This window comes from Oreochromis aureus, linkage group 4 (genome assembly GCF_013358895.1).
Source record: "Oreochromis aureus strain Israel breed Guangdong linkage group 4, ZZ_aureus, whole genome shotgun sequence".
NCBI classification, from domain to species: domain Eukaryota; kingdom Metazoa; phylum Chordata; class Actinopteri; order Cichliformes; family Cichlidae; genus Oreochromis; species Oreochromis aureus.
Genome location: NC_052945.1, coordinates 6,519,536 through 6,537,098, shown reverse-complemented (window position 1 = coordinate 6,537,098; position 17,563 = coordinate 6,519,536). Strand labels below are relative to the sequence as shown.

At 41.6% G+C, this 17,563-nt stretch overlaps 4 protein-coding genes across 4 annotated transcripts; 2 read left to right on the top strand and 2 right to left on the bottom strand.

The window, feature by feature from the left end:
* The first annotated feature begins 1,713 nt into the window (after nt 1-1,713).
* Nucleotides 1,714-3,819, top strand: LOC116328536. The gene is made up of 3 exons (XM_031750354.2): nt 1,714-2,300; nt 2,751-2,982; nt 3,059-3,819. The coding sequence occupies exons 1-3, from the start codon at nt 1,956-1,958 to the stop codon at nt 3,775-3,777; spliced, it is 1,296 nt and encodes a 431-aa protein (XP_031606214.2). The 5' UTR covers nt 1,714-1,955; the 3' UTR covers nt 3,778-3,819.
* Nucleotides 3,820-4,181: 362 nt separating this feature from the next.
* On the bottom strand, nt 4,182-6,933 carry si:dkey-66i24.7. Its single transcript, XM_031750365.2, has 2 exons — nt 6,516-6,933; nt 4,182-5,926 (listed from the first exon to the last, which is right to left on the bottom strand). Exons 1-2 carry the CDS (start codon nt 6,607-6,609, stop codon nt 5,322-5,324), a joined length of 699 nt encoding a protein of 232 aa, XP_031606225.1. The 5' UTR covers nt 6,610-6,933; the 3' UTR covers nt 4,182-5,321.
* An 80-nt stretch (nt 6,934-7,013) lies between these two features.
* armc5 (armadillo repeat containing 5) lies at nt 7,014-14,836 on the top strand. The gene is made up of 7 exons (XM_031750741.2): nt 7,014-7,920; nt 8,014-8,044; nt 8,137-8,247; nt 8,656-9,544; nt 9,648-10,414; nt 10,811-10,943; nt 12,968-14,836. The coding sequence occupies exons 1-7, from the start codon at nt 7,537-7,539 to the stop codon at nt 14,346-14,348; spliced, it is 3,696 nt and encodes a 1,231-aa protein (XP_031606601.2). The 5' UTR covers nt 7,014-7,536; the 3' UTR covers nt 14,349-14,836.
* Nucleotides 14,837-16,281: 1,445 nt separating this feature from the next.
* LOC116328557 (cytochrome c oxidase subunit 6A, mitochondrial) lies at nt 16,282-17,563 on the bottom strand. The gene is made up of 4 exons (XM_031750375.2): nt 17,424-17,563; nt 16,996-17,062; nt 16,604-16,746; nt 16,282-16,503 (listed from the first exon to the last, which is right to left on the bottom strand). Exons 2-4 carry the CDS (start codon nt 17,060-17,062, stop codon nt 16,414-16,416), a joined length of 300 nt encoding a protein of 99 aa, XP_031606235.1. The 5' UTR covers nt 17,424-17,563; the 3' UTR covers nt 16,282-16,413.

Here is a 17,563-nt window from a genome sequence, read left to right as displayed (position 1 = left end):
AATTAAAGTAATCTTTGAACATAGATGGTGTAAAATGTTGGCCGCAGCTACTGTGGCCTTGGATCCTGGATTTTGAAGCCATGATGTTGGTGTTTTAGCAGCTGCTGTTAAAACACCAAAAAGTGAAATACAAGCTACTTAGCTCTGTACCATACAGAAAATCATATTGCTGGGAAATCTGACAAGTGGATGACTTATTTAAACACACAGACTGTAAAGCTGTTATGAATGATGGAACTATCCATAGGAGCCAAAAGCCATTGTTGAGCCAGGCTGTAAATTTGGGAATTTTAACATGGAAATCTGTTGAAGCCAGCTTTAGAAGTTTGATTTGGCAAATTGCAACACACATACTCTGCTGTTCAACCCACAAATGCATTTTCCTTACAAATGTGGCACCATTTAAGGCAGTGGTGGGAGAACTCCAGGCTTTATGTGTGTCCTTGATCCAACACAGCTGATTTAAATGGCTAAATTCCTCCTCAACATGTCTTGAAGTTCTCCAGAGGCCTGCTAATGAACTAATCATTTGATTCAGGTGTGTTGATCAAGGGTGATATCTAAAACCAGGACACAAGATTTCGAGGCCTGGAGTTCTCCACTGCTGATTTAAGGGGAAATAAGGAGGCTTTCCAATGGTATAAGATTTATTGCCAAGAAGCACTGTTACAACAAAGAAATAATACCATACTCACATTTCCTTACTTTATGTGCCAAGCTCATTTTTTTGTGTTATACATCATGTAGCACTTTTTTTTTTTTAAAGACCAACGTCTTGCTTAATCTGGCGTCGTCCAGCACTGGGCAGTTTCTACTGGTGTGTATTAAATTGGCTTTCTAAATAATAAGGAACTTTATTTAGCCAGAATCTAATTTGGCAGGATATGTGTTGTTTACTCTGAATGATAGTAGGACCCAGAACTGGGCATTGCTTCATATAAAAATCTAAACCACTAAACTGTGAAGTGCAGTCTCTTATTTATCCCGTCTTTTAATTATTGCTATAATTATGGATATCAATCTTTTGGTTTTCTGTTATAAAACCGTTCTGGCTCTTTTCTATTTACTATCTACTTCACTGGAAAGCATCAAAATTAGACTGAAACAACCAAGATAGTGATGATAACAGAAGAAGAAGTTGGGACTTTTTATTGCCTGTGGCGTAAATAACCTCCTTTTAGGAAAATCTTTTTGTTGACTTCAAAATAGATTTGACCATTCTTGTTTATTTTCACCTTTAACTTTCTGAGACATATTTCTTTAACACAAGAGGTAAATAAATCAAGACAAAAAAGTGAGAACTGTAAACATTTCAACTTTGCCATAGCACTGACATCAGAAACATCTCTGTACAAACTAATACATACACTAATATGTACAAATGTTTGGAAATTTCCAACAAATATATTTTTCATATTGCAGTCCAAAACCAAATTATGTTTATATTTAGTTTATATGTTTAAATTGTGTTCATATTGTAAATACAAATGAACAATTTTTAAAAAATACACTAGTAATATAATCATTGCTTTTAATTGATTTTTTGACTAATAAACTTTCTAATAAGTATGAAAATGGCTTAATACTTAACAGTCTGTCAAATCAGTTTTGCCCATATATGTTTTTGAATTTTGTATTTTGTTTTGTATGTGGTTTGTATTGCTCACTGTTTGATTTACTTTTTTTATTGTCTGTGTACCATTTTTTACACTTCTGTTTATAATGATGAAAAAAAAAACTTTAGGATGCTCATACGCTCACTTAAACGTCTCAATGAGTCTGCCAAAATTCCGACATTCCCTGAAAGCAGCAAACATTAGCTCGCTAACCAGCGAGCTAGATTAGCATTGTGCTAACAACAGAATGGGCTTGCAATTGCTTGAAAGGACCTGTGACCTCTGTTTGGCTTCCATGCTCTGAAAGCATGTTGTTTATCTATCGCCGGTATTAAAAAAATGGATGTCAGTGAATGTGTTTTATCGGCAGGTAGGGCCGTGCTGGACATGGTGGAGCGGGAGTGGCAGCCTCTGTCTGCGGGCGAGCTGGAGCACAGGCTGGACCAGGCGGTGGAAGAGATCCTGGAGTCACAGCTCCTGGCAAAACTGGAAAAGCAGTCCCACCGTCCTCCTCCTCCTCCTACCACTACTATTTACGTACAGTTACTACAGAATCAGGTGGGGCCCCAAGTTTTACACACAGCAACAACATCCAGTCCCTCCGAGCAGGAGGAAGAGAAAGAAGAGGAGGAGGCTGCAGAGTCCCAGGAGCGAGATGATACAGTGGATAATCCAGCGATCAAGGTAGTTTTGTGGCTTTAGTTTTCCTCTGAGAAAGCTTTTACAGTTTTAAACTACTATTAAAAACGATAGTGACAATTTTTGGCCAGTTGTTTGAATTTTCAAACTTATATGTAACAGGATATTCCAAAATCAATTAAAAAGAATTTGAACCTGAATATGAGATAAACTAATAGGAATTTCTAAAGTGTACCAATCATGTATAACACTCCCTTTAATCAAATTATAAGCTCTGCATGTCATATGTTTGTCATTACTCCTTAATCTAATAACTTTTTGCTGGATTCATTTGTTTTATCTTACCAATAAAAAGTGGAAAACGCTTCTTTTTCTTTGAGATGTGGCTGACATCCCAGTAGAAAACCAGAAACTCTGCATGAGCTGGAAGGAGAAGAAAGTGGATACATACCTATTAAATACTGTTGTATTTTGTTTGTGTCTGTGTTTCACCAGTACATTTCAGACCTACTTCAAAGCTCCAAATCCAGGACACGAATGGCTGGACGGGCTCGCTTATCAATGTCCCACACGGTCCTCCTGTCTCTCACACTGCTGTCCGAGCGAGTCAGCTACCGCACTGTGTCCCGCCGCTTCCAGCTGGAGAAGGGAAACATCCACAGGATCTTCTTCTCTTTCTGCCAGCGCATAAACATGCTGGAGGAGAGGCACATCAAATGGCCAGCTGGTGTGTTAATTTGTTGGGTCATTATTCATATTTGGGCAAATTATGATGATAATAATATTTTCTCTGTGTTCTTCAGGGAAAGAGGCTGTAGAGGCACTTTTCCCATTCTCCAAGCTAATAGGAAAAAAGGAACTAGAAGGAGGACAAGGTGTTCCTCAGGTTTTGGGAGTGTTGGGACACACCCGGATCCCTATCCGCCTGCCTATTGGGAAACATGATGTGGAGAGCACTGTACCTGAGGTGAAGAGAATGAAGATGGAGGCCCCTCCTGACTCTTGGTTAAACCTTGAGCTTGTGTGTGACATTAGAGGCCGGTTCTTGCACTGCAGAATCAGTAAAGGATCTCATGTGGACAGAGGTCGTGCTCTAAGAGACAAACTCAAACAGAACCCTGAGCTCATGCCTTCCAGCTCCTGCCTTGTGGCCAGAGTTGGCTACCCACTTACTGATCAGATTTTAACCCCGTACACAGGAAGTCACGGACCAAGAGAGGCGCTCTTCAACAAGACGCTGGAGGAGCATTTTCAGATCCTAGATCAGGCCATTGCCGATCTGAGAGCCAGGTTTCGGAGGCTCACGTATCTGGATATTGGAAACTATGACCGAGCCAGAGCTGTTGTGCTGACTGCCTGTGTGTTGCATAATGTGTTTCTGGACCTAGGACAGGTGGTTCAAGGAGAGAAGGAGGAAGCCACACCCCAAGATGAAGAGGGGGAGGTGGATGACGAGGGTGTACGCAGACGTGACTCTATTACAGATTTGCTGTTTAAAAGCTTTAATCATGGAAACGCGTGAACATTTCAATTTGTTAATAAACTTCTTCAGTTGTGCTTGTGATCCTGGCATGTTGCATTCATTAACATTTGAAGGTAGTAACTGAACCCCTAAAAACCAACAGCAAAGGTTTCCCTGAGGTCATAGAGCGAGAGTGGTGAAGGGCTCTCCGTAGGAAAATGGGCCTCCCTCGCTCTAAGACTTCAGTAAACACATTCCAGGTTAAATTGAACACAACATTAAATTTATTACGTAAATCACTGTCAATTTTAAGAGTCGAAAGAGAGGATCATCCAGGATGTGCTCATTAGGTAACAACTTGTCAAGCTCAACCAACAGGGATGGAGGTAGCTGCCAACCTTAATGTGACAAAAAACCCCAACTTTTCATTAATTCAAAGGAATGACACTTTATATCACACAGAATTAATTCATCAAGAATTTACCTTTTTTTTACTTCATCATCTCCATAGTGTAGCGTTAATACATTTTCCTTACACACAAAAGATCTATAGTCCAAGATTAGGAGGAAGGCGTGTCAGGAATGGCACTGGGTGTAAAAATCTGGCAAGTCAAATATGTGGATCTACTGCAGTGACCCTTTGTGAATAAAGGAGCAGCTGAAAGAAGCTTACTCTTAATCCTTGACAAAGTTAGTTTGTTATAAGTAAATTCTTTGTGTTCAAATCAGGCACCTGGTAGACAAGAAGACCTAAAAAAAGAGCCTAAATTTAAAGTTCAGAAACCACAATAGCATGAAATGTGTTCTGTCATGAAAGTATCGTCACATTATATGTCGCAAAGCACTGTCCCATTTCTACTTTCATCATTTAGAGCCCTTGCATTCTCACACACTTAGGTCTTCTCCCCCTGCATATTTCACCTCTAGCTTGAGCAAGTTGTCATATTAGAGTAATTTTACCACACGTTCCAATAAGAAGATGCACGGGGGTAACTTCCAGTATTTTGTGTACCGTTCTCTAAGGTAATAGACAGCCAGAGCCTGTTTCTGTGCCAATGCTCAGTGGGTAGCACTGTCACACTGCATTACTGCTACTGATACTAATAATTTGTTTTAAAACTAAATAAGTATATGTACTGGAAAGATTTGCAGAAAGCTTTCAGCATAAAAAACACACAACAGAGACAGAGTTATCAACAAAGAGTATCTTATTAATACTTTAACATTTATACCAGTGTCTTCATTAATCCCATTACTGAAATCTGTATTGTATTTGACTGCTTTTGGCCCGGCCATGGTTACTTTATTTACGTACAGTTTATTTTCGTAGAGTTCTTTAACAAATGGGGGTGGATGCGTCATTTGTGTGTGCTCTTCAACCTCATCCAAGTTTTCTATTTTGGTATAAAAATAAAATATTCTTACATTATTTTGAGCACCAGGAGGAGGCCTCATACTGTACACCTGCTAATCCAAGCTACTCTGTAAACTGTAACGGTAAAAATGTGAAAAAGGACCAGTCTAAAAACATTAGACACTGGAAACGAGCTGTTCTTCTCATGCAGTGTCTTGGAAGGTCTTGGTAATTTTGCGTTTCCTCTCTCCTAATGTCCATCCTTTGATATCTGTGTGCTGTTCTTCTGAGCCAGGCTGGAGATGGCTTGGGCCAGGTTGTTGATGGCCTCTATTTTTCGCTCCTCCAGTGCTTTCTGCTGCGCCCACATGTTCATCTTCCTCTCCTGCAGCTCCATGTACAGCTGCAGGACATCCTGCGGAGGCCTGGTGGGGCAGGGAGCAGCTGTTGCAGGAGGCGTAGGGAGGATAGGGGTAAACCTCTTGCTCGCTATAGCTTTTCCTACTTTGGTCCCGCTGAGTTTGGCCCTGCGCTGGGCTTCGATCTCCTCCCTGCTCTTACCCAGGACTTCGTGCATAGCTTTGAAGAACTCCCAGTGGACGCTGGTCACTCCCAACCTCTTGGCCCTCTCTGCGTTTTTTCTGTATGTGGCCAGCATGTTTCTCCACTTGAGATCACATTCGTACGCCTTCACAGTGACATCAGTGACCTCTGACTCCCTCAATTTGGCATTGACCTTCTCTGCAACCATTTCCCATAGTTTCTTTTTCTTGCAGACTGGCTGGTCAAAGGCCTGATCCATTTCAAGCCGGGTATTGACAAGATGCCATGTAGCCTGAACTGTCCAGATAAATTCTAGGAGTGAAAAAAGGTACATGATCAGATTGATTGCTTTTTTGGGGGTTACTAAAGACAATGCCTTGGTCTACAGTAGTTTTTTCTTAAAATGCTGAACATCATGAGAACAACTACAACTGCAATACAACTACAATTAAGTTTTTCTGTGTTATGGTATTTTCCAATACTACACTATATTTTGGATGCATATCTTGTTCTTGATCTATATTTTAAAGCTATAGTCACATATTAAGTTTAAAAATATAAATAAAACTATTCCAATAATAATACTAATAAAACCAACCATAAAATAATGTACCGGTATATGATTTTGTATTAAGTACTACATCAAGTACTTTTATTGTAGGTACTTTGTACACTTAACTTTTACTTAACTGAAAGGGTGTGTAAATGCATATTTAGCTACATTGTAAAGCAGTTTTTATTGAATACAAATTCTGTGCAGTGATACTTTTAATGCAATAAACCAGGTTGTTGTTGTTGTTCTTGCCCCCACCCCCATTCTCATTCTCCACCCCCATTCTCATTCTCCACCCCTTACAAAAAAATAAAAAAAATCCTGGAAACGTCCCTGCTGAGTACTAACCTGCTTTTGTTTTATCCGTATCCACACTGGACACGACCGTTTCCTTTCCTTCCACTTCGGAGTTTTGTATCACAATTGTCTCGATTACCTCCATCTTATTAAAAGCACAACCATTACAGTTAAAGTTGTTTTTTTATTTACTAGCGGTGTATCTATCGCGGAATTTAACAACATCCAAGGGTCACCGATGCCCCCTCTCGCGTCGAGAAAGACGATGACTAGAACAACGTCGCTTGGTAGCTTGGAAATTGTAGTTCATTGTGGTTATCACGCCTATTCTTTTTTGTATTCTGGACTAGCGGATGAACTACAATCCCTAAACTCTTTGACTCTTTTAACGTAAGCTACGATTTGTCGCGGTCATGGGGGGTGTAGTTTTTCAGAAGGATGGTTCGCACAAAAGGAACTGAGCGCTATCAAATTCGAACTACACGTCCCAGAGTATTTTTAACCGACCCACCTCTTCACTCCCTGCTCCCTCCCTCGGCCGACCCTGTTTTGTTGTTTGGCTAAAGATGGCGTTAGCGGCTAACCCACTCGATTGCAGTTTGTTTCACAAAAATTATTCGGCCAGTGGTAACAAAACATTGATAAAATAGAGATTTAATTCGTCATTTTGTGTGTAAAAAATATATTACACCGAGAAAATACACGTCCACTTGGTCGATTAACGTTTGCTTGGCTTTCTTACAATGTAGGCCAGTTTTAAAGGGAGCGGACCGAAGCCGTCGGAACTCCATATCCCGTCGGGGAGTGCGGCGTCAGTGCGGCGGTAACACTTTCCTTTTTCATGCTGGTATCTGTAGTTCTTAACCACACAAGTCGCTTTTTTTCCGTAAACTTTAAAGACAGTGAACTAAACCAAGAGTTGAGTATATTTAAGTGGAAAGGCCATGGTATATAATTTCTCGGTGTTTTACTGGAAACGTCCAGTGATGCCTCGCGGCGGCTATAATATTTGTTTTAATTGAGGAGGATAAATTAAAATAAGTACACCTGTTGCCTGGAAATCCAGGGGACCATGGCTGCATCACCTGCAGAATGTGACAGAAAAAACCCGAGAACACCCTCCAGGGAAGGGCAACCATCACCAGAGTCTTCTTTGACCTGGTGCTTGGCTCACATCTCCAAACCTGGATCGGGGTCTGAGCGTCAGGGACAGTCAGGCTCAGGCGGTGCCAGAGAAACGGACAAGAGAGCCAAAGTCTCCCAGTGGCGAGCACTTGTTGCTATTAGGACGCAGCACATCAAGGGCGGCAAGGCTGGCATTGCAAGATTCAGAAGTCAGGGTGGTCTCCGGCACCTGTTGGATCTGATTAAACACCCAGAGTGCTCGAGGAAAACTCTGGATCTGGCTCTTAGCATCCTGGGCAACTGCTGCACTGAGCTGGAGACACGAATAGAGGTGAGACAAGAAATAATAGAGAAGTCTGTTTATTAAAGCATCTATTAAAGTCACTAACATTTAAAATGTTTTCCCACTTTCCTACGATATCAGGTGCGTAAACTTGATGGGATAAATATTGTAGGTAAGTGGTGATTTATCTTTATACTAGATACTATACTTTTTAAAGTTAAGCTATCTTTATCATAACTCATATCTGAAAAATTCCCATTGTAGTGGACATCCTGAAGAAAAATGTGGCACTGGAGACAGTCTTGAACCGAGCAGCCCGCGCTTTAGGGAACTTGGCCATGGATCCAGAAAGCTCTGGACTCATCCACTCTGCTGGTATGTCTGACCTACTACTGTGTGTCACATCCCCTTTTGTAGCTGACATGTCAGCATTTGAAATGAGCTCAAAAGCTTCCAAACGGGCTTTTTTAGTTGTAGATGTCTTAATATAATATATAATAATAATAATAATAATAATAATAATGATAATAATAATAATAAGTGTTGTAACAGACAGGAAAAAGCAGAGGGCTCAAAGGGCAGGTTTAAAGTCGAACATTAAGGTCAAACAGGTGAAAGAAAGAAGACAATAAACAAAAAAACTGAAAGCTGATAACCAGACAGTACAAAGATATCGCATGTAATGCCATCACATAAAAGCAGGTCTATAAAAATGTGTTTTCTTTGACCTGTGAATCTATATAATTTCTGCTCTGATTGTTAATCGTTCTTATTATCATACAGGTGGTGTTCCTCTTCTCCTTCTCTGCGTGTCTCTTTCATCTGCACCGTCCTCCCCCACAGCTGCTCCACCCAAAGACGCCTGTCCCAAACTTGAGTGTGCTCAGTCTGCTGCTCGAGCCCTTCTCTACCTCTGTGATACGCCCTCTAATCGCCTTTCATTGCTCACCCAAGGGACCTTATCTGCGCTCACCCCTCTTATTGCACCAGAGTATCCCCAGGGGTTGAGGCGAGCAGCTCTCAGGACTCTCCATGAGCTCACCCGGGGCTGTGGTGTTGAATGTGCTAGGGAGGTGTCTCGTTCCGGGGTCCTCGCTCAGCTGGGTGTCATGGTAACAGGAGAGTCTGGTAAACCCTTTGAAGAGTTGGCACTGAAAACATTAGCCAATATGTGCTCTCAGGGTTGCCTACGCCCTCTTGTGGGGTCACTGGGAGTCATCCAGAAGTTCACAGAGGAGGTTAAAAGGGACCCACTGAAGTCAGGAGTCTTCCTCAAGGCTCTTTGCTTGTGCTGCAAAGAGGCCGTGAACCGGGCCAAGGTGAAAGAGAGCGGCGGACTGGAGGTGCTGATTGGCTTTTTGTCGGCTCATCAGAGTCATCCTCTTTCCCGGCTTGCTCTTATGGCCTGTGTAGACTTTGTTTTTGATGAATCTGCCATGGAGCAGCTGCAGGAGTTGGGGCTGGTTCCTCTTCTTGTTGCACGGCTAGTTGAGCTCACCAGAGGAGAGGAGCCATTGACTGAAAAGATGGACGTGAGCCTCTCCTCAAGTACGTCTCCCACCGAGCTCCTGTCTTCATCATGTTTTGATTCCTTCGATTTTCCTCCTCCCGAGGGACACAAAAAGGAAGAATCTGGTAGGGAGCAGGGCTCATCCAGCTTTTTAAGTCTCAGGTATGGAAAAAGGAAATGCTTTTTTAAAATGTCGTTTTCGCAATACATTGTTTCTTTTCTGTTTTATATACGCATTTATACGCATCTTCATTCCTTTCTCCAGGTCCTGGTTGGTGTCTGAGGGCTTGATAGCTTCTGAAGGGGACCTTCTAAATTCATCTAATGTTGATGGAGAATGGGGAAGTCTTCAGATCCCGCCATCTTCATCACCTCAAACCCCTTCTTCAAACCCATATTCCAGTTCCTCTCTTAAAAACTCTTCTTCACCCAACCCCGCTATTTCTTCTGCTTCTAAAAAAGCACCTCACCCTTCGCCCTTGTCATCATCGAAAGTCAACGATCTGCCTCCCTCCAATGGGCTCTCACCACAAACCCAGCCTAGTTCCTCCATCATCTCCTCTCCCACTAAAACAAGCCAAACCCCCGTTTCTCCATCCAAGTTTTCATCCCCACTCAGACGCAGGCCGCGGGCTCAATCAACAACGTCTTTGACTAAAGTCACACTTGAGACACCTCCATCTGTGCCTCGCGCATCAGCTTTCCATCACCCTTACCACCCCGAACCCTGGACGCCCGAGTCACCCATCCTGCTGCTGCTGTCGCGCTTCTCCCACGCCACTGATCCAAGTGCTGCTCTGGTCAGCTCAGGCGTCATGTCCGGCTTGCTCTTCTACCTTACCCAGCATGAGGACCCCAGCAGCAGGTGCTTCCGCATGCTTTGCCGGCTGAGCTGCAACCCGAACTGTTTGCAGTCGCTTGTCCGAACGGGTTCTGTAGCGCTCATTCGCCACCATCTCTGCCAGAGAGAAGAAGGGTTTGAAGGAGGGGACAGGCAGACGGACAGAGTGAAAGCCAAAGTTAAACAGCTTGGTGAGATGAACACAGTCATCTTAAAATACAAGATTTAAATAATGCACACTTAAGTAATTAAATATGCTCAAAGAGTAGAGGTGCAGTGTTAATCTTTTACATTTAAAATCTGCTTATTTTGCTGTATTGGACTCATTTTTATTTGAACCGAGAAAGCAAAGCTACAAGTGAAATGTCTCCTAACAAGTAATCCTGAACTTTACACCGATACACTGAAAATTCAACTAATTCAGTTGCTGCTTGGTCACATTTGGTTAACTACAGGGACGATATTGATTCCCTGTTGATCAGAATTTATCTCAGGAACCGTCTTTTGTTTGATCAACTATAATATCTGGTCTTTTTATTTTTTTTATGTAAGACTAAAGAGTTTATAATTGTGTGCTGACTTTGCAGGTGTGGCCCTTCTGAATAACCTGCGTGTCCAGTGTGAGTCTGGATTTGGCTCTGGGGTTCTTGCACATGTGATGCTGTCTGGCTCTGACTCAGATAAGCTGAACTGTGCACTGTCTCTGCCATTAATCAGCAGGTAAGTATTGGATGTATACTGATGATGTATTTATATAAAAATACTAAATGTATAACAGTAGGGCTGCAATGATTTATTGAGTATTTCGAATATTTCAGTTATAAAAATTTCTTGACACACATTCTTTGCTTCGACACTTCGTTTAAGGCATGGCTCTGTATGGAACATTGTCACCATGGAAACGCGAGCGTTTCTCCCAGATTTGCGACTTAAAAAATAGACCTGCAATACAAACATATTTAGGAGCAGGATGTGAAAAAAAAAAAAAAAAGCCCACACAGCTCCCAATTTTAAACAAAAACACAGATAACTCAACAGCAGCAGTGATGATGCTACCACAGTTTAATGGGGAGGCGGAGTCTGTTTACATCCCGCGAAGAGCAAAGAGGCGGAGTCATTACGAGACTGTGGGCTCAGGTTGAGTGAAAGAAAACATGTTTCTCGTGTCCAAAACAGCAGCACTGTTCCTGTAATCACCATTAAAACCTTTACTGGGAAAAAGCTACCACGAGTTCTTCATCAAACCAACTCATCAACAAACTGTGATATGAAGAAAAACAAACTTTGTAGCTGCTTCATTCACCGCCATTTGTTTTATGCAGGTGAAAAATCTGCAGCAAGCCTCCAGGAGTTGTATTAAAATATGCAGATGAACTGGTAACTTAGTCTGATACCAGACTGGTTAAATTATACAGCTCGCTGACAGCTGACGGCAGCTGTCCTATTTTACATGGATGCAAACAGGTGTGAGTCTAAACGGAGGCATGGTGTGCACTAGACCATTTATTTCAAAGCTTATGTAACATTTTTCAGATTCGAAGTGCAATAATCTAAAATACTGTCTCAATTAAATTGCGTTAATATTTAAAAATATACAAATGAACGTTTTTTTCACAAGCCCAAAAAAAGTACATGGGCCAGTAAAACTCTGAGCCACTGACCCGAGGGATCTTAGGTTGGACGGTGAATTATTGTTAATGTTCATTATCTACACCATCATAACCTCTTCTTTTCAGCAACACAAAAGCTTTGCATCAACGCACAGGGCAAACTTCAGAATATTCAGATATGCTTGCTTCTCTTCGTTTCAGCCACTACATTTTCCTTTTTCCTTACAGACACAAACTCAGTCATTCACTTGCACACTTTAACACATAAAAACACACGTACAAAAACTCATAAAGCCTTCCAAAAAGACAGTAAAGATTAATTTTTTTATGCGTTAGTTTAGATTGCATATTCATCTTATTTTATTTGGCTATACTTGAGGGTATTTTTTAAAATATATTTTTGCATTTAAGACATTTTTATGCATTTAAAACATAAATAAAAAGAGGTTGTTTTGTTGATGGATAAAACAAAAGACATTGCGAACATAATGAGCAGTTCGTTTTAAAAAACCTGTGTTTTTTTTCTTATTACTCATTAATAAGACAAAAATATTTCTTATTAGACTACTCGATTAATCGATGGAATAATGGATAGATTAATCGATTAGTAAAATAATCAATAGCTGCAGCCCCACATAACAGTAATCTGTGATGAATTTTGAAGTAGACCAAATATAGTAATTTCCATCTCCTTATTTTTTTCTATTCTATTCTATTCTACTACTTGCATTATTTTTCTGAAATATGGAAATCTTCTATCTGAAACAAGCTGTTGTAGTTCTTCAACCTTTACGCCAAATATCCTCAGACTGCCTGTTTCTTGTAAACAGAAGACTTGAACAGCTGGCAGGCGGGGCTTCTGTTCTCTTACCTGCGTGCCTGAAATGACTGTATTAGGAACTGCCAGACATCCTGACATCTTATAGATCAGATAATAAAGAAAAGCCTGAAAATAAGCTTTTAAAGCACAGTGTAGTGTGAGGTTTTTGTCTCAGGGATTACTTGTACTTATGCTGACCTCATTATTTGAAACATTTTCCTTCTTGAGTAGGAGTATCCACCATTGTAACAGTGTGTATATGAGATAATAAACACTCCCTATGAATGTTTTTACCTTTTCTTTTTTTCGTACAGCAACAAGCAACTGCTGAAGAAACTTCTTCTGGACAGTGGCGGGCTGCTCTTGGCCCTGCAGCCCCTCAGCTGTGACGATGATGATGGTGCGGACGAAGACCACCCTGCTGAATGTGAAAGACTGCTTATTGACTTGTTGAATTCTCCACATTCAGGTGTGACCTCACATCTCCACTCGCTGTACTTCTCTCTCCTGATTGGATGCCTGTCTGCTCTCACAGGTACCATTAAAACCGAGCTTGACAAAAAACATTCAATTCCAGTTATAAGACAGTCGATCAGTAGCCTTGGCCATGTTTCTCCGCCTCCCTCTAAAAAAGCTCGGCTAGCAGACACCTGCCCTTACAGCATCTCTAACTTTGATCTGCTCTTGCTGCTGGATGATGGGACCCAGGTCCCAGCCTGCAGGGAGGCTGTAGCTGGGGTTGAGGGCACAGGTGGGGTTGGCTCTGAGTATTTCAGGGCCCTGTTGAGTGGTGGATTTGGAGAAGCTCAGGGCAATTCAAAAGAAGCTATCCCCATTAAAGATGTCAGCAGAGGTGCATTATTACCAGTGCTACATTATCTGCATGGATGTCGCTTTACTAAGGGTGAAGAAACGATTAAGGAAAAGGAGGAAGGAAGGAAGAGCGGGCAGTGCCAGATTTTGGACAAATTGGTGCTCGATGGTCTGAGTCTCTATGAAAGCGAGACAGAGGAGCGCTCGGCAGGAAACGTGGATTTCCAGAAAACTCCGTTATGTGAGATGATGATTGGAGCTTGCAGGTTTTTGGTGAGTGAGCTACAGAGAGACTTAGAGGACCTGTGTGTGTCATTTCTCCTGTCCTGCTCTCCGAAAGCTGCTAATCAGACTCCAACAGAGGCCAACACTGAAAAGGATGCATCCAAAATGGACCACGAGTGCCCCGAGTCTGCTGAGGAAAGCCTGGCCAATCGAACGTCAGAGCTTGAGCTGACAGGATTTAAGATGCAAACTGAAAAAACAAAGAAACCAAATTCCCTGCAACAGACAGACGGTAAGAAAACAGTGGACAAATCAGTCAGTCCAGAAGAGCTGACTTTAAGACCAAAGAGCTTGATTAAAGGTTCAGAACAGCTTCCTGAATCTGCGGCTCAGGGCTCTCGCTCCTCGGAAACATTTGCTGAAGGTGGTGTTCTGGCTGCTCTGCTGCCCCAGGTGTACTGGTTTTCCCAGCGGTACAGCTACCCAGCACTGGCCCGGGCTTGCCTGTCCTTGCTGCTGGGCTGTCAGGACTGTCCTCGGCCCTTCCTGTCGTCCTCCATTGCCGGGGACTGCCTTCGCAGACTGGCCAGAGAAGCTGACTGTGCAGAGACTCTCAAACAAGATCTGTTAAGTCTGGTCTCCGTAGCTTTGACCTGAGTAAGGATCGAAATACTGATTGATCACATAATTTAAAGGGGCACAGCGTGAGTTTAAGTCTCTAGAGTTTCCATTGTCATATGTTTAGCAAGCACATGGATTATGTGGTTTACAGCAGCATGGTTACCTATAAAATATGCTGCTCCAGCACTTACAGAAGGAACTGCTGATTTATGTTGATTTATTTTGATCATTTTGAAGAATACATTTCTGTTTAGCTTGGATGTAAATGTAGCACGTCCCAGCATGATGTACATCTACTATAATTTACTGTTGGTGAATTTTTTTTTAATAATTTTTTTTTTTTTAACCTGGGAAACGTTAAAGCAGATGTCTGTCATGCATTTGATAAATGCCATGTAGCTGAAATTATGAGGGCTGGTCTGAGAGCCAGTTGTTGGAGATGAAATGGAATAGCAGATAAGCAACGTATATACATTTAAAATGGCCTATAAATTTATGCCAGTAAATATATTGGTGGAACATCACTTTGTTCTCAGTTTCTTCTTGTGGGAGGGTGCGCGTACACAAAAAGGGAAAACCTAAAGCTTTGAAAGTTGGTCGAGTTACGGTTTTGTTATGGATAAAAGAAGCAGGCAAGTACCTGTTCAGCTTTTTTCTTTTGACTGCACGTAACAGTATACAGGTATACAGTACTTTCTTTTCATGTTTGAAGTGGGTGATTAACTTCCCAGTGTCTTTGTTTCCTTCCAGTCCAACATTTTTTTTTCTCTGAGACATCATCTTGGTATTTCAAAAAGTGGTTTCTGCTAATCAAATTATCTACCTGGCAACACCAGGCAAGCTACCACACTGATTTATACAAAATTTTGTAAATGGGTAATGCATTTTTTTTGTCAGTGGAGTGGGACTCTGAGGACCTGCAGGCAATCAGGATATTTGGTTCTGACCAAAAGTTCTCATTATTCAGAATCAGATACATTATATTAATGAATCATAACCATTAATTCATGAATGTGTAGATCAGCTGGAGAAGATTTTATTTCTACTGCTGGATAGCTTTATCAATAAGCCAACATAAAGTAATTTCTAGTTTAAAATCTCCCCAAGTAAGCTTTAAAATTGATGCTATTTGTAGTCGAAAGCTGTGTAACAGAGGAATAGTTGTAAAAAAACACAAATACATTAAAATTGTACTAGAATAAATGCACTAAGTTAGGTGGTGGTGTTGGGCATCGTAGGTTTAACAGCGCTCCAGTCCAATGGAGGTCCAGCTATACGTGTACTTCAGGGGCAGCCCTGCTGTTACATTTGTCACTGCAATGCTAATTGTGCAGTTCTGCAGACAGAACAGCTGGAGAGAGGAGGGTGACACTGGAGACCTAACCCACCTCAATTAGGCTAGTAAATGTCAAGTTAGCCTAACTGTTGTGACCAGGCTCACGTAAACCCAGCATGCTGTGTCTTTAAAAATTGGTCATGCATAAAAGGTTTCAGTTTGGGAAACGGTTGCCAAAAATTTTATGTTGGCAACCGTTGAGTTGGTGTGAAGCAACGTGCCAGTGCAGTCGTCTGGATAGTTTTTGGAAAATAATGCACCTTTATGATACGGTGGAATCTGCCACCGAGTCAGGTCACTTATGATACTTGGTGCTACTTATTGTTTAACAATAGGAAAACTCCCCCCCGATGTATAACAGAATAATTTTTTTATATTTAAAGCCTGATATGTGTTGGATTTTAATCTTTCTAAATTGGGCACCCCTCATGAAAAAACTCAGTGCAATCTGCAATCACATCGGTCTAAATAATGAGATGTAAATACACTTTCATCACAGCAACACACACACACACACACACACACACACACACACAGACACACACACACACACACACACAGACACATATTTTGTATATTGATTAAATTAAATTGAGCACTTCTCCAATTTAAAAAATGAACTGGCACTCATGGTAATACAGCACAAAGTGGTTTTATTCCTGGCTGTCTGCTTGGCCCCTCAGCCGTTTTAATTAAACCAAGTAGACTGCAGACTGGAGTTTGAAGCATGCAGCAGGATAGAGCCGAGAAACGGAGGTGATCCTCTCAGTGATGGGAGCTCTCGTAGCCGTCAGGCAGAGGGTTGGTGTGCGGGTTGTGGAACAGACTGTGGTTTCCATCTCCCCAGGGAAATTTCTGGAAGGGGACATATAGTATTTTGGAGAAAATGATATTGAAAGAGTGAGCGTTTATAGTTATAAATGGTTGTTAATTAGTACATTAACCAGAGACTCACCTTGGTGCGGATACGCAGGTGAGAATATGGCACAAATTCGAGCTGGTCATGTGAGTGCGCCTGGGCCTTCATGTAAGCATTGGCCATGCAGACACTAACCCCAGGAAGGGCCAAGACGATGGTCAGTATCTTCCAGGTCTTTGCTGTCCGAAACAACAGAAATACACAAATTAAGCACTAGTTAAAGCCCGAGGAATAAATCACAGGACCTGCCTCACTATTGGTCAGTTTGTGATTATTTGCCAGAGCAAGGATAGCTGCCAGCTCTGCAGACATTTCAGTTAATGTTCAACTAAAAAGTAAATGTGCCTTAGTTTTGATCTCTAATGGGGAGGCTTAAAATTTGGAGGCTTTGAACCATTATGGTATTCAGTTATAAAGGACAGGCTGACCTCCTCCTTCGTTGCCTGAATGTGACGCAGCAGCAAGCACCCGGCGAGCGGCTAAGGCGGCTGACATCTGAACAGGTGGAATGAGAGGAAAACAAAGAGTTTAATAGCAACTGTAGATATAAATAATTCACTTTTTACACCAGAGTGCACGTAGAAGCAGACAGAATCTGACTATTGGAATTTTATGTGCAATATAAAAAGTAAAATGATGCAACATGTAATTATTTTAATTTTAAGAAGAAATTAAACATCAGCTGAAAAGAATATGCAGTGATAAGGTTATTTAAACCACATGTGTCATGTGCTTTAGTACCAAACAAAGTAGCTACAAAGCAGGTTTGAGCAAAGGCCTACCACTGCTGGTGTATGTCCAGAATTTTGACAGCCCTTTTTCAGTTAAAATACAGTAAAATCTGGTAAAAACTTACTGTTCCTCAGGTAGATGGTGCTCAGTATTCGTTATTGTCCTCTTATTTTTATATCAAACCAGTCTTTCCTCCTCCCCGTTTGTCCTTCAGTCTGTCCTAAGCTGAACTCTTTGTCGGACTCCTCCCCATTTCAGCCTGTC

Excerpts from the sequence above, each read along its gene's own strand:
- LOC116328536 (XM_031750354.2), top strand. The coding sequence starts at position 1,956 with ATGGATGTCAGTGAATGTGTTTTATCGGCAGGTAGGGCCGTGCTGGAC. Across the intron at positions 2,301-2,750 it reads TGGATAATCCAGCGATCAAG|TACATTTCAGACCTACTTCA; the intron begins GTAGTTTTGTGG and ends GTGTTTCACCAG. Across the intron at positions 2,983-3,058 it reads GCACATCAAATGGCCAGCTG|GGAAAGAGGCTGTAGAGGCA; the intron begins GTGTGTTAATTT and ends TGTGTTCTTCAG.
- si:dkey-66i24.7 (XM_031750365.2), bottom strand. The coding sequence starts at position 6,609 with ATGGAGGTAATCGAGACAATTGTGATACAAAACTCCGAAGTGGAAGGA. Across the intron at positions 5,927-6,515 it reads TACGGATAAAACAAAAGCAG|AATTTATCTGGACAGTTCAG; the intron begins GTTAGTACTCAG and ends TTTCACTCCTAG.
- armc5 (XM_031750741.2), top strand. The coding sequence starts at position 7,537 with ATGGCTGCATCACCTGCAGAATGTGACAGAAAAAACCCGAGAACACCC. Across the intron at positions 7,921-8,013 it reads AGCTGGAGACACGAATAGAG|GTGCGTAAACTTGATGGGAT; the intron begins GTGAGACAAGAA and ends CTACGATATCAG. Across the intron at positions 10,415-10,810 it reads AGCCAAAGTTAAACAGCTTG|GTGTGGCCCTTCTGAATAAC; the intron begins GTGAGATGAACA and ends CTGACTTTGCAG.
- LOC116328557 (XM_031750375.2), bottom strand. The coding sequence starts at position 17,062 with ATGTCAGCCGCCTTAGCCGCTCGCCGGGTGCTTGCTGCTGCGTCACAT. Across the intron at positions 16,747-16,995 it reads TTCAGGCAACGAAGGAGGAG|CAAAGACCTGGAAGATACTG; the intron begins GTCAGCCTGTCC and ends TGTTTCGGACAG. Across the intron at positions 16,504-16,603 it reads ACCTGCGTATCCGCACCAAG|AAATTTCCCTGGGGAGATGG; the intron begins GTGAGTCTCTGG and ends GTCCCCTTCCAG.